Source organism: Oculina patagonica, chromosome 2, assembly GCF_052425735.1.
Source record: "Oculina patagonica isolate OP01 chromosome 2, crgOcupat, whole genome shotgun sequence".
Classification (NCBI taxonomy): Eukaryota; Metazoa; Cnidaria; class Anthozoa; order Scleractinia; family Oculinidae; genus Oculina; species Oculina patagonica.
This window is the reverse complement of record NC_135759.1, coordinates 28,985,442-29,000,037: the sequence shown is the minus strand read 5'-3', so window position 1 is coordinate 29,000,037 and position 14,596 is coordinate 28,985,442. Positions and strand designations below refer to the sequence as shown.

Here is a 14,596-nt window from a genome sequence, read left to right as displayed (position 1 = left end):
AAGGTTCCTCCTTGCCAACCATAACATGTGTGCAATGTATATTAAATTCTCTTCATAATTTCATTCCCGCTTTCAGCGTTAATTAGCAAACTAGAGATCATTGAAGTATCCTAAGTTACACCGGGAAAGAGCTCTACTTCGCATATGGAGTAAACAGTTTATGATGCTGTGTGTGAGTGTTATACAAAAAGCCGATTCAGGATTAACACTAATCCAGCGGACTGAAAAGATGATTGAGGTTTCATTTTCTCTAATGCATTTTGATGCCAATGTTTTGTAGAGTTTGTGATTACTCGACGTCAATTTTTGGAGCCCAGTATGTGAGCCAATTTTCGACCATCAATTGTCATTAGGTCTCCATTCGAGGGTGTATATCCGGCGGCGGCGATGTTTTTGGTTTATTCGCTCAAGTACTTTTTATCACCTCTAAGGGAAATGGTCAAAACTATTGTACTCAGACAGGACCCACCATTCTGCAAAAAGATTGTGATCTCTTCATCTATCAGGAGTAGAAACTAAGAAAAAGGTTCAAACATCCTTGTGCCATTTCTCCAGCAATGCAAGCTTCATGCACACCTAATATGAAACTCACATTTTTAAGCCAATAAATTTTGTCCATTTGACCAATCAGACAGGTGGTATATATCTTGCATAACCCCCCCAAGGTGGGTCCTCGTCGAGAACACTTGTTATGACCACTTCCCTAACGAGGTTAACTTTGAGTGGTACTTCGTGAATTGTGTTCTTTTAAGGATGCTTTAAAGTTGACCGAATCAGTAGCTCTTTTCAGTTTACATATATATAAGAACGTCTTCGAGCATCATTTTCGAATTAAGAGCATTTAGCCTTATTCAGCCAAGGCTGAATGCTCTTAACTTTTACAAAGATTTGAACCTTAAATGTTTTTAAAATGTTCTTAGTTTTTAAATTTTAAAAACAAAGTAGTGGTATTGCAGTAAATTCATTCCCTACCGAAATGTACACGTTCACGTCATCAATGAGTGATGATAATGTTGGTTAAGTACTGGTCAGGATTTGAATAAAGATGTATTCATTTCATACATATTGTTGTCACTTACAACTAATAGGCAAAATAAAATTCGTTCTGAACCAGATTTCAGCCTTGGGCACGTTCTTAGGATGTTCTTAAATTTTGGCCTTTTTTCAACCTCGACCTTATAAATAAAACTGAGTGTAACTGCTAAATCATTTTAATTCGCATCCCTGATTTAGCGTTATTCGGTCAATTTGTTTTCGCATTAGGCTGAATATCTGCAAACATACGATGAAGCGGTTTAATATCTCAATGCATATCACAATGTCCCTTTCGGATTATAGGAAAGACATTTAGTTTATTATATTCCTGTTGCAGGCAGGCAAGTTAATTTCTTTTAACTATTCTCTCTTCAGAGAGCATGGAGAATCATTCTTACAGCCCATTATCTCAAAGCAAAGAGAGAGACGAAGACATCACAAAAAAGCCTGGCTTTTTGTCCCACTTGACGTTCTCATGGCTATCACCGACAATGAAACTTGGATATTCCCGCCCACTGTTGGAAAATGACGTTCCATTGACAGCTGTTGGCCAGGAGGATACTGCTGACCTCACACTGAAGCTGCAAGCTGCACTAAAAATGCCCAGTCCCTAACTGAAGACAAAGATAAAAAGAAGAGGCTTTGGCGCTGTCTTTTGCGAGTGATTAGCCCTCTGGATTATGCAATGTTCATTTGTACCATGCTGGGAGATTCAATTTGTCGATTTGTTCAACCAGTCTTGATGAGTCTTCTTTTATGGAATCTGACGAATTTTCGTGACGGTGTAACTCCATGGAACTTGGTGTTGGCGACTGGTATATCTTTCACTCTTTTTCTACAACCCTTTTTTAAGAGCCATTGCGAATATGTGGCAAACGTAATCGCAGCTAAATTGAGATCATCGCTTCGTGGAATCGTGTACCAAAAGGTAAAATTCAATTTCAAGAATGTTATGTATTTTTAATCAAAATGTTGAAAATCTCTCAAAGATTCCATGAAGCTTATTATCTTTTCCTTATTATCTTTATTATCTTAAGGTCATTTATGAGAACTTGAAGAAAGCAAAATGGCATTGTCATATTTTTCAAGTAAAAACATCTAGGCTCTTTTTTTGCGACACCAAAAATTGCCATCACATTCATGCCCAGCCGTCCGCTATAGGTTTTTCGTCCTATTTATAGGATGGCTTTACAGAAATTCACGCAAGAAGATTGCAACAACAACAAAAACATCGAGAACTGAAAACCCCGAGACTTATATAATTCTTCGTTAAAGTCTCTTTTTGTTCTTAACATCATAATCATGTGGGAGCCTTTACTGAGCCTGTCTTAACTTAAGTTTGGCTTTCTCTTCACAGATTTTGAACGCGACTCAGCAATCACTAAACAGGATTGGGACTGGGAAGGTGGTGAGCTTGAGTTCCAAGGATCTGAAGCCGATACATACTTTTGTAAAACGTTTTCCCTACGTGTTTATCGCACCTGTTGAAATGGTTGTTTTGTCCATTCTCCTCTGGCGGTTAGTCGGTGCCGCGGCTTTAACGGGAATTCTATATCTACTACTGATTGCCTTCTACCTCTGGGTTACCTACAAGCCCCTTAAAAGACTTAGGAAAGAAACTTCGAAATTGACGGCGGCACGTCTCACGCAGATTGAAAACACCATCAATGCCGTGCGATTGGTCAAAATGAGCAGCTGGGAAAAACACTTTTTGGCTTCTATTGGCAAAGTTAGGAGGTACGCATTGCTATTCAATTAATAATGTTTATAAAGCGGCTAGAAGGCGAGGGGCGGGGGGATTCCCGTAAATGTAAGATAGGTTTGGGTCGCAAAGGATCTTAAAGCCTGACACTATCTAAGGATAAAATACCTTTCTAGAATACCATTTTAGGCCCAAAAATTTTTATTATTAAAAATCGACACCCTATTCAAGGGTAGAACGATAACTTAGAATTTTGTGAACATGGAAAGTTGAACAGGTAGTTCCGTTTTAACAGACCATATCTTTTTCGTTTAGCTGGACGTTTATGCACTGTAATTTTGGCTAATCTACTGAAAGAAACTGTATTTAAGGATCATATCGGGATCACAATGCCAAAAGAGGCTAAAATGCATGATACCATTGTTAAGACTGTTAAGGACTGAGAACCTCAAAAACCATAACCATCCCACGACACATACCTATATAACAACATACAGTGGAACCCCCCCCTCCCCCCCCGATATAACGATATGCCAAGGGGGCAGTAAAATTATATCGTTATATCGAGGAATCGTTATATCGGGGTTCCGTCCCATACATTTCACTATTGCCGGGACATAACATATTCATCGTTATATCGGGTATATCGTTATATCGAAGATCGTTATATCGGGGTTCCACTGTATAGGAAAAACCCACCTCCTCCCCAACAAACACACACACACTCACCTCCCCCGAAGTACTTTTCACTGGTCAATGGGTTGAAATTCAAATCAGGAGCTTTTCGATGGATTGTATTTACAGCTACATCAAGTCCCGCAATCGTTTTCATCAAAACAGAATATTGTCATAAGGATTTATCTCATTACTAAAATCTGGTTTGAATTCAGGAGTCGGGTCACAGGGATAACTTGCATAAGATTTGAGTGCCCCTTAAGTGCGACAGCGGAATAAAACTGTCTGTCTGCAACATGTCCCTTAGTACGAACACTACTACTCATCTCCTGTATTCTGACTTTTAAACTCAAGACGCCTCATCTGGTAGACACACCAAACGCTTAAATACGCAATGGCAAGGGAAATCTATTCTCTTTTCCTAACCAGTAACTCCACCACTGACCTTGGATTACCGTAAAATTCCGGTTATAAGCCCCCACGCTTATACGCCCCCCGGTTATAGGCCCATCAACCTGGAAACAAAAAAAAATACATCCAGTTATAAGCCCCCCCCCCCCCCCCCCTCTACCGGATGACAATACTGAACAGGGCTAAATGATGCTTTTTTGTGCGTTTTAACTTAAAAACGTATTTCGATCAACACTCCTGAGGCTCTTTTTTTTCCTTCCGCTTATAAGCCCACCCGAATATAAGCCCCTCCGCTTATAAGCCCACCCAAAAACCCTTACGAAGTTGTATAAGCCCAGGGCTTATAACCGGAATTTTACGGTATGTTTTATTTATAGGAACGAATTGAAAGTCGTTTGGTACAGAAGTGCTGTACTGGCCAGTATGATGGCGATTGTGTCTACCTGTCCAGTGTTCCCATCATTTATTTCCTTAGTGACACTCATGGCAATTGGACATTCACTCACTCCACAAATTGTTTTCACCACTATTCTGTTGATGGCCACCGTCGAGATATCATTTGCTGATTATTGTTATCGAGGAGTTTATTACGCCACACAATTTGCTGCGACGATGGAACGACTGGAGAACTTCCTTTTCAAGGATAACGAACGAAAACTCAAATCAGTCACTTCCACAACATGGCAACCTAAAGCTTCAGGAAGTTCTGCTGATCTCCGTCCATATGTCTCGTTATCTAAAGTTACCAGCACGATTGGCCATAGAGGAACCTTTCTTCTAGATAACGTATCGGTCACTTTTCAAGACAAGGAGTTTGTTGGAATAATCGGCTCGATTGGCTCCGGGAAATCGTCTCTCTTGAGGGCTATAGTTGGAGAACTTGAAACATGTCAAGGAAGCATTTCTAGTTCTCCGAAGACTGCCTACGTTCCACAAATACCATGGCTGTTTTCTGGAACAGTGAGAGAAAACATCGTGTTCGGAGAAAAATATGACAATGAAAAGTTCTCCAAGATTGTCGAGGCCTGTGCTCTGAGAGAAGATTTCGAGAGGTTTCCGCTGGGCGATCTTTCATTTGTTGGTGAACGCGGAATAACCCTGAGTGGTGGACAACGGGCAAGAGTTGGTCTTGCAAGAGCTATTTACAGTGATGCTGACGTCTACCTTCTGGACGATCCTCTAAGCGCTGTCGATGCAAAGGTTGGAGCGCACATTGTCGAGAGATGTCTGCGCGGCTTACTGGGTGAGAAGTTGGTTGTCCTGGTGACCCATCGCTTGCGTTACTTACAAGCCACTGACCGTATTATGGTCATGAACAATGGCTGTATTGAAAAGGAAACGTCCTACACCGAATCGGTAACTGCAAAAGACCACGATAACGAGAACGTCAGAGAGGAAACTTCCGATGATGGTAGCGATTATTGCGAAGACGTGGCAGCCTCTGAAAATCAAGACACTAAAGAAGCTGAGAAGGGAACGAAGGGAACGAAGGAAGATAGACAGTATGGGGGCGTATCGTGGAGGACCTACTGGAAATACCTGCGTGCCGGGAATTCTGTAGCCTTCCTTGTTCTTTTGGCTTTTGCTGTAGTTCTTCCAGAAGGTACGTTTGACACTGTCAGTAAACCAGGCTCAGAAGCTGACTTACGCACGCCAGCTTTAATCAATAGCAAACTGCTTTTGTGACTACCGAGTGCCTTTACGTCCGGTTCTTTTCAGTTATATCGTTATCTTTCCGTTCTCATGTTTACGAGTAAAGAACCTTTCAGTTTTATCATTTTTAGAAAGGAACCCGTGGAAGTCTTTGGCAACAAGAAACAACCTCCAGATTTCTTCCTTACTTATTCATAATGCATGGCATTCTTTTTGTATTTTCCTCTCGTTTTATTCAGTAACGTCAAGTCACCCTTGAATTTTCTTTATAAATTGTAGCATTCAATGCAATATCGAATGTCTGGCTTTCTCACTGGACTGAGCTTCCACAAGAAAGAAAGGAACCTAGAAATCTGTACATTTATTCCGGCATCGTTGGAGGATCTGCAGTTCTTCAGTTTATCAGAGCCTTTGTTGTATTTCAAGCTGCTCTTAGGTCGTCAAAGATGCTACATAAAAGGTACGGAAGTTAATGCGATTGTTAATCTAGCAGAGGGATCGCTGTTTCCACCGTTCCCATAATACATCTTGTTTACCCCCCCCCCCCCCCCCAAAAAAAAAAAAAAAAAAAATTGCATAAAGCATTGTTTTTAATTTCTCTTGGGATTTACAATGACGTACAATCGTCCCAAGAGAAATCGAAAACGATGCTTATGCAAACACTTTTGGGGGGTAAACACGGTGTATTATGGGATCGTGAAAAAAGCGAATGGAATCTACTTCTTACAACATTGTCGACACCGTCGACACCCCGGCAGTATGTATAATGCTGTACATTGAGCCCCTCAGAACATTTCTAATGCAGTAACTAGCTCATATTCCAAAGAAAGACAGTGAAGACACTTGTCATTATCATGCGACGCAAAAGTAATTTAAATGTCATCGCCTCTACAGGCTGACTTACTCATGCCCTTTCCTCTCTCTTTACGCCGGGTGTCAATGTAGGGCAGCATTGGTTCTCTCTACATCTGCCGGTCCTCCACCATGACTATAATGCTGCTCCAGGTCTTAATTTTTATTTGAATGTCATCGTCATCATCCCCGAGGGGTTACTCAAAAAAGTTTTATACGGGGAGGCTCCGCCCCAAGTTCTAACCCCTTACCCTTTTATATACCATTTGTGACAGAAATTGCACCCCTTTCGTATACTTTTAACTGAAAAAAAGGTACCACTTTCTAAGAGCATGGCGTGGACTTAAAATAGGACGTTTTCTTGTCATTTTTATGAAGCACTTAATACATTAAAATAATACAGCCATAAATTGCTTCTGTCCAAAATATTTTAATTAAAGGCCCTTTTAAATAGCCAAATTACAGATTTCCATACCCTTTCATATACTTAAACTCGTGAAATCCCTACCTTTTATATACCTGAAGCCTGAAAATGGTACCCCTTTCGGGCGGAGTCTCCCCGTATAGGCCATTATATGGAGTACCCCCCCCCCCCCGGGTCATCATCTCGAACGTTTTCCCTGCACGCTGTCTCTCGGGCCCTGAGACTTCTGCTCTGTAAAGCAAGCACCCATTGGAAATATATTACTTTCCGAACTGACCGTTCTTTAACCAAATAACATTATTTATTTACTTACATATTCATTGTTTAACCCATTCATTTATTCGTATATTGCTCGTTTATTTGTTTGTTTGTGTTTTTTAGCATGCTCCACGCAGTGCTCAGAGCTCCTGTGCGGTTTTTCGACACCAGTCCCACTGGTCGCATTCTGAATCGCTTCTCGAGTGATGTCGACTGCATGGACGAACGACTACCACGTGACCTCCTAGATGTTCTACAAAGACTGGTTTTCACTGGTATAGCCATCGTACTAGTCTGTTTTGTTAATTTTTGGGTCATCATTCCAGCTGTGCCAGTCGTTTTCCTGCTTTATTTCTTGTGTTGGTACTACCTCCGGACCTCCAGGGAAACTAAACGACTCTCAATTATTACAGCCAGTCCTGTATTTTGTCATTATGTGGAGACCGTTCAAGGGATTGAAACTATTCGATCTCACCACAAGCAGGAGGACTTCTTCAAAGTATTATGCAGGTCAGCGAAAACCTGGGCTTAGAGGGTAAAGGCCTTTGAAAAGAGCTTCTAACTTTCAATGGTTTAACAATTACAAGTTTGAATAATCTTTCTATAGCTACGGTAATTACCTATTCCGTGATAAGATTGGTTCTATTTCAAATGTAGAGATCGTCTTGCTGTATTTTTTTTTTTTTTTTTTTTTTTTTTTTTTAAAAAAATTAAGAAAAGAGAAATTAAAGAAACGTGCAACGACGGAAAAAAACGATATATTTTTATGACGTTTTACCGTGTTACACAAACTACAGCTAAGACAGTTCTTTCTATCCTAAAGGAAGTCCCAGTTAAAATATTTTGACCTCATGTCAGGAGTTACCTCCATGCATCAAATTCATCTTAATTAAGGTGGCGACACTGGAAGGGACATGCTAGAGGGGCATGTTGTACCGACATGTAGCTGGGAAAAAATCGTGGCAAGGACACCTTCCAGTGTGGCATGCGACGTGCCGCTGCAACATGTCCCTGCTACATGTTTTTGAGACGGTGTGTGCTACATTTCCCTGCGACATTTCCCTCCTGTGTCAGCACCTTAGAATGTTTTATTTTGTTTCGATTTTGTTTAATTTTGACCCCGAGTCCACTTTCACTCTCAATTTTGTTTCTTTATGCATGTTTTTAAATTAGGCACCAAGATCACAACACAAGAGAGTGGTTAATTTTCAACGCGACCCAAGTGTGGTTTGGCCTTAGAGTTGATCTCATACTTGCTTCCTTCTCTGTAGTCGTTATATTTACCTCCATATTACTACATGACAGCACAGGTAAGTGAAGTCTCCTCTCTTTTTTTTTTTTATTATTTTTTATATTTTTATAATATATGATTGTGTGAGAAGAATTCCCCTTTAATTTATGTTGAAAGATTCCATAAAATTTATTTTTAATGGCAAAACTAAGAAAATTTACTACGCCTTACTACCACTTCGTCCCTTAAAAATTTAGTTCTAATAACTTTAGTGAACACTAGATCGGAAAGGATAGACGTCAAACTCCCACAGCTTTAGATATTTTAAGCCAAAATCAAACATTTTTCCTTTCAACGCAACGAGTGCGCGATCATAGCCTAATATAAAATTCAAAGATTGTTTAATGATCTATTTCTCAGGTGCAACGGGCCTTTCAATAACATACGCCGTTCAGCTGGTTGCCAAATCTCTTCTTGCACTGATAGCGTTTTCCAGAATGGAAAATTGGATGACGTCAACCCAACGTGTACTAAACTATACCGAACTGGAATCTGAACCTGGCTACGATCTGGCCAATCACGCCCCAGAAAAATGGAGTAAAATGGGACGATTGCAGTTTCAGAATGTTTCTCTTCGTTATTACCCTGAAGCTCCCCAAGCGCTTGAAGAAGTATCTTTCATCATAGAGGCTGGAGAAAAGGTCGGCATCGTTGGACGAACTGGAGCAGGCAAATCATCGCTGGTAGCGTCTTTATTCAGGATGCCTGAGCCCGATGGAAAGATATTTCTCGGAGACGTTTGTCTTACCGAGCTTAATCTTTATGAAGCAAGAGATGCACTCACCGCCATCGCGCAAGACCCTATATTTTTTACCGGAACGATTCGCACTAACCTAGATCCGTTCAACAAATATGACGACGAAGAGATCTGGAGGTCACTCCAGAGAGCTCATATCAGTTCACTCCTCGAGAACACTCGTGACAAACTAAATTCCCACGTGACTGAGCGCGGAAGTAACTTCAGCGTTGGTGAGCGGCAGTTGCTGTGCCTGGCTAGAGCCATGTTACAGAAGAAGAAAGTGATTGTTTTTGACGAGGCAACAGCAAACGTTGATTATGACACCGAGAGGTTGCTGCATGACACCATCAAGGACCAACTAAGAGACTGCACCGTGTTGACCATCGCTCATCGTATGACCAATATCATGAGCTACGATAAGGTGCTTGTTCTAGACAAGGGACGTCTCGTAGAGTTTGACAAACCAGAAGAATTGATTTCCAAGCAGGACAGTATCTTTGCACAACTGGCTTCGTCTGCTAAACAGTGAACAGTCCAAAGAAACTCAAGTTGAATATATTAATATGCGTCTAGTCTTAGAATAGTAAACTGCTGCTCAATGTTGTAGCAAATGTTGGAGAAATAGCAGGTTTATAATGTACAAAAAAGACCATCGACAGGCCATAGATATTTAGTCGTAGGAACATGGTGGTCGAATCAACGAGGAAGGTTCAAATTGTGATACCAGTAATTTGTAGTTTTCATTTGACGTCATCAAAAAAAATCCTACAAAGCTATTTTTTCAGGCTTCACATCACGAACATAAACCCTTATGCACATTTTGGTATCAGTACGGTGCTTCGTTTGGGAGGTAAAGCGTTTTGATTTTTTTATGTCCCCGATGAACGTGTTTCTTAGCTGTCAGAAAAAGGGATATATTTTTAGGGCATTTTTCAATTTTTAGATGTGATAATAATTTACAACTGATTTCCAAAACGATTTTAAGTAAAAGCGAACAATATTAATGGTAGAATCTACTTTACTGATTGTACAATTCTATGGACGCCATATTTGTGCCCCAAAGAGGGACACAAACATGGCGGCTGCATAGTAAACACTATGATTGTCTCAAAATTATTTTTGTAATATCTCTTTTGTGAAAAACGTTACGAAGCTAAAATTTTAATAAAACATTTATTTTTGCCTGCTATGTAATCTGATAGTTTTCTGATGTTTTTCATACAAACAAACACGAGAAATACTCCTCCAGCGACCCCTGTTCGTACTAGTCATCTTCACATCAGGCATTTCGAGTGGTCGCATTAACAAGGTAAAAGTCGGTGTCATATTAAAGAGGTCTTTTCGGATAAGAGAGTGAGGAAGGTTTTGTCAGGGCGCAAATGTGTCTATGGCGGGAATAACGAGGTGGCCAAAGTGGGGGTTCTACTATACCAATGAGATCACAATGTGTAATATAATAAAGCAAAATGCAACATTGTCGAGATATCAAATGTAACGCTAAGACAAAGTTTAATAATGCGGAGTATAGCACAAAGCGGTTTTGCCGGTCCTTATTAGCATCAATGCCGGTAGCTATCCTTTATTAATCTGTGTTACTTACTAGCTTATTATTTCGCGATCCAAAATCATTAAATTTTTCATTAACCGTTCAAGCTCGTTTAGACTTTTATTCCTCGACGAAATTCAACTATTTGAAACTATTGAAAGTTTTTGCTCCGTTTGGTTTGAATCAGGGGTGAGGGCGGTCATAAACTATTTCATTGCTATTTTGTTCACACGCATAAAGGAACCTTTATTTTGCATCTTGCTGGACGTTCTATGACGACAAAAAGATATTTCTTTTTGTTGATACGGATTTTCAAGCGAGTGATAAAGGGTTTGTATTTATTGTTTGGGGTGAGGGTTTAGCAAAGGGCTAAAATAGAACTTGAAAATTGTCTCTCGTTTCTACTTAAGGTTGGTCTAAGAATTGAAACAACCTCTTTCTATTTATATAGTAATTCAGTATTGTCTGAACATGAGTGTTTATCAACCAAGGTGACAAGAAAAAAAGAAAAACAAACAAACCATTTCCGTCGCATTAGTATGCTATTTGACCCCTTTTCAGCTTCCCAGTGCGACAGATTGTAAATATATCTCAAGGTTTATTTTGCAGGTTTCGGCCCAGCACCAGGTAGTCGCCATCGCGGTGAAACACATAATAAGCAGACCTGAGCAATCGCGCACTGGAAAAAAAAAAAACATTGCAGAGAAAATGGAAAAGAAACTCGAGCGTGCCAGCTGCATCTGCCAGCGGGTATCAGATAGAATAATTGTCGCTCACATATAAACCAATCAAATTGTCGCATTCAACTCATCTTGCCCGCTGGCGGAGCAGCCGTGTTGTAACTACAGATACAAATTAACTGCAATTACAACTAAAGCGAGAAAACCTCTTTTACTTTGCCAACTAATTAACATGCGTTTGTAAATGACGAAAAACCACATGGGGTTAATGGTGATGGAAAATGGAAAATGCACTTGATTTTTAAACTCGATAATTATTAGTCTATTTGCGGATGGATCCCGCTGCTTTTAAACACATACAAACAAAAATGCTCTGAAATAAACCGTTAAGAAAATGACGAGCCCCTCTCCATCGAAAAAGTTTTCAAGGACCATTAGGCACCCTCGCACTCTGTCACACTACGTCTTAAGCTATAGGCCTTTGAGATGATTCGCCAAATGCACTTTGTGGACTCGTAACGAGTAGCGGTCAACAAAATACACTTACGTATACAAACATAATTTCAATCAAGCAGTTATATGGAAATACGCCTATGGGATGTGTCTTTAGGCAAACACCAGTTATTTCACACGAGTAGGAGGCATTGTTATGAAATTTTCGAAGGCTTCAGGCCTTTGCGATGTTGCGCCAAATGACCTTTGCGGACTCGTGATAAGCAGCGATCAACAAAAAGCACTTAGAAATATAATTTCAATCAAGCATTTATATTGAAATACGCCTACGGGTGGTGTCTTCTGGAAAACACCACAGTTATTTCACACGCGTAGGAGGTATTGTTATGAAATCTTCGAAGCACATGCCAAATACAATCAGTATTGTAATTTCGCATGTTTGATGTTGTTATCTAAACATATTACCATATATATTTGCTTTATACTTTTTAGTATACACCAATGTGCATCAACACAGTCAATTGGGAGTCAACGCTTTACAGACACCTTGTTAGACAAGCTTCATGTCTACGACGCATTTATTCTGATAAATTTACAGTTCCTAAATCCACTTTTCCCCTCCCCGCCTTTTGACCGGCCCTGGTTTGTTACTACCCTTTTGGTGTTTTTCTGCCATACTTTTTTTATCATAAAGTTTCAGTTGATCGGAAGGTTTTTCTATGATAACATATAAAAACATATCGCAACAAAGTTCTATTTAAGTTAAATAAACGGCCAGTTTAATACGTTTTTAAATAGTAGCTATTGACAAAAAAGATCTTCACGCTTTTTGAAATAATGGCATAAAGTGCGTTCAGAAACATGTTTTGTTCAATTCTCTTTCGATTCCGTTGGTTGTTTAGTGCCTTATCTTTCCTTTTAAGTTTCAAACCAATAAACCAGCAAACTGGACACGTCGTAAAACGAAAAAAAAGGCAACCTGGCACTTGTATAGATAGAGTTCACTGCCAACTTCCAGAACGCCCGCTGGATTGAAAAATGTTGGGCCAACTTGAGGTCGTAGAAGGTCGTCGCGGTTTTCGGCGACTATGAAGCGATTTAAGATTGTCTGAGGGATTTAAGCCAAATCATCACGGAACGTTAAAGCGATTACAGTTTATTTTAAGTGACTTCTGGTTTAGTAGACTGGGATATGCTCGTAATGTTTATTCAACAATGTTTACAAAATTCACGCACTCGAACAATTATTTATTTTTAAACATTTCAGCAACTCTCTTTTAAAATCTCTTTTCAACAACCCGTAAGCTACCGGATTTGCTGCAGAGTTTGTTAGAATTAAAATGGAAGATATCGCCAGTACAGCTTCAGGAGGTTGATGTTGGCTAAATATGGACGCTATCCTGACACCACCACCGAACACGTAACAAACCAAGAACATAGCAACCACAGCAACAATGAGCCTAGTGGATGATATTTCCTTTTCTGGACACAACTGTCTTCTTCTTCTTCTCGATTCCGAATAATTGAAATCGAGCTGGGCCATGACTGCAGACCGTTCGAGACGACATCTTCGAACTATCAACAAAATTCGAATAATAGCTAAAGGCAGAAAGACGCACGGCACAATTCCGTAAACAACCAATGTGGCGATGGTGAACAATTTCCAAATGATTGCTCCGTTAGCCGGCGACGTAGTTGAGAACGTCCACGATAATGGAAGAAGCGCTGTGACTATTGGAATACACCAGGCTACAAATATCGCCAACAATGCTCTTCTTGTGGTCATGACAATCAAATACTTTAGTGGCTTCACGATGGCGATGTAACGATCTACCGTCATAAGGCAAAGATTCGTGACAGAGGCACAGAGAAACAGGTCAACACATAGCCAGTGAATGTGCCTCTGCGCACAGGCTTTGTCTTTGCAAATTCTGTAGTACGGAAAAAATGTTGCTCCTACGAAAAAATCCGCCACGGCCAGGGACAAGACGAACCAGTTTGCTGTGGAGTGAAGTCTCTGTCTGAAGGTGACTAGATAGATCACCAGACTGTTTCCGACGATGGCAGATGCGGAAAGGATCCAATGAAGAACCACGTTAAACGTTTCTTCCTTTTGATCCATGTTTACCAAGAGGTCGCCACTGTTCCGTGTCAATTTTGGATGATTATAATGCTAGACGTGCACGTGTTATTAAAAGAACACTTGAATAAAAATTTAAATGCACTAAGATGTTCTGACCACTAATAGCATGAATAAAAACAAAATAAAAATCGTTGCCACATAATCCAAGAAGAATGAAAGAAAACTATCTGATGCCATTCAGTATTGTGGAACAAATGAATGCTAGCGTCCGTGTCTCCAATTCAGACAAACAGCAATTATTTCCATCCTTTGAGATACGCTAACCATGCACGCCCGCTTTATAGGATGTATTTATTATGAATTAAAATTTCATGACCGCGCTAATTTTAGACAGCCAATCACTTTCCTCCGCCAACCATGTGCCGGGCCGGCCATGCCTGAGGTGATTTACTTCATTTTCCCTTAAAACAAAATTACTTGATAGTGAATGCGCAGGTTCAAAGCATGGCTAATGTGTTCATCGCAACCTTAATTGCCATATATAAAGCAACATGTATTTAAGAAAAGCTTGACTAACCGAAAAAAATAACTCCCAGTAAAATAAACAGCAGCAAAAATTACTTCGACGTTGAAAGAACTACATAAAGATACAGTAATGTATTCATCACAGGAAATTATTTTATCAAGTTCAACACTAATAAATTAATCATCGTTTGTGGCAATCCAATACACTTTTGGCTTTCTTTCGACGGCAAGCCTGCAACAGGGCGATATGATTTTGGCATTTAAAGGTA

At 40.0% G+C, this 14,596-nt stretch overlaps 2 protein-coding genes across 2 annotated transcripts in view; one reads left to right on the top strand and one right to left on the bottom strand.

Annotated features, from left to right (window-relative positions):
• The window catches only part of LOC144643973 (ATP-binding cassette sub-family C member 4-like), a 30,689-nt gene extending 20,446 nt beyond the window's left edge, over positions 1 to 10,243 (top strand). The window contains exons 2-8 of the mRNA XM_078503372.1: positions 1,411 to 1,963; positions 2,393 to 2,772; positions 4,201 to 5,426; positions 5,756 to 5,936; positions 7,134 to 7,520; positions 8,184 to 8,320; positions 8,662 to 10,243. Of these exons, the coding sequence (XP_078359498.1) occupies positions 1,721 to 1,963; positions 2,393 to 2,772; positions 4,201 to 5,426; positions 5,756 to 5,936; positions 7,134 to 7,520; positions 8,184 to 8,320; positions 8,662 to 9,569 (3,462 nt within the window). The 5' untranslated portion in view covers positions 1,411 to 1,720 and the 3' untranslated portion in view covers positions 9,570 to 10,243. The remainder of the gene's footprint in view (positions 1 to 1,410; positions 1,964 to 2,392; positions 2,773 to 4,200; positions 5,427 to 5,755; positions 5,937 to 7,133; positions 7,521 to 8,183; positions 8,321 to 8,661) is intronic.
• A 1,389-nt stretch (positions 10,244 to 11,632) lies between these two features.
• LOC144643971 (alpha-1A adrenergic receptor-like) lies at positions 11,633 to 14,565 on the bottom strand. Its single transcript, XM_078503369.1, has one exon. It carries the CDS (start codon positions 13,839 to 13,841, stop codon positions 12,948 to 12,950), a length of 894 nt encoding a protein of 297 aa, XP_078359495.1. The 5' UTR covers positions 13,842 to 14,565; the 3' UTR covers positions 11,633 to 12,947.
• Positions 14,566 to 14,596: the final 31 nt, after the last annotated feature.

What these genes read in the sequence shown, in the direction of transcription:
- LOC144643971 (XM_078503369.1), bottom strand. Translation starts at nt 13,841, where the DNA reads ATGGATCAAAAGGAAGAAACGTTTAACGTGGTTCTTCATTGGATCCTT.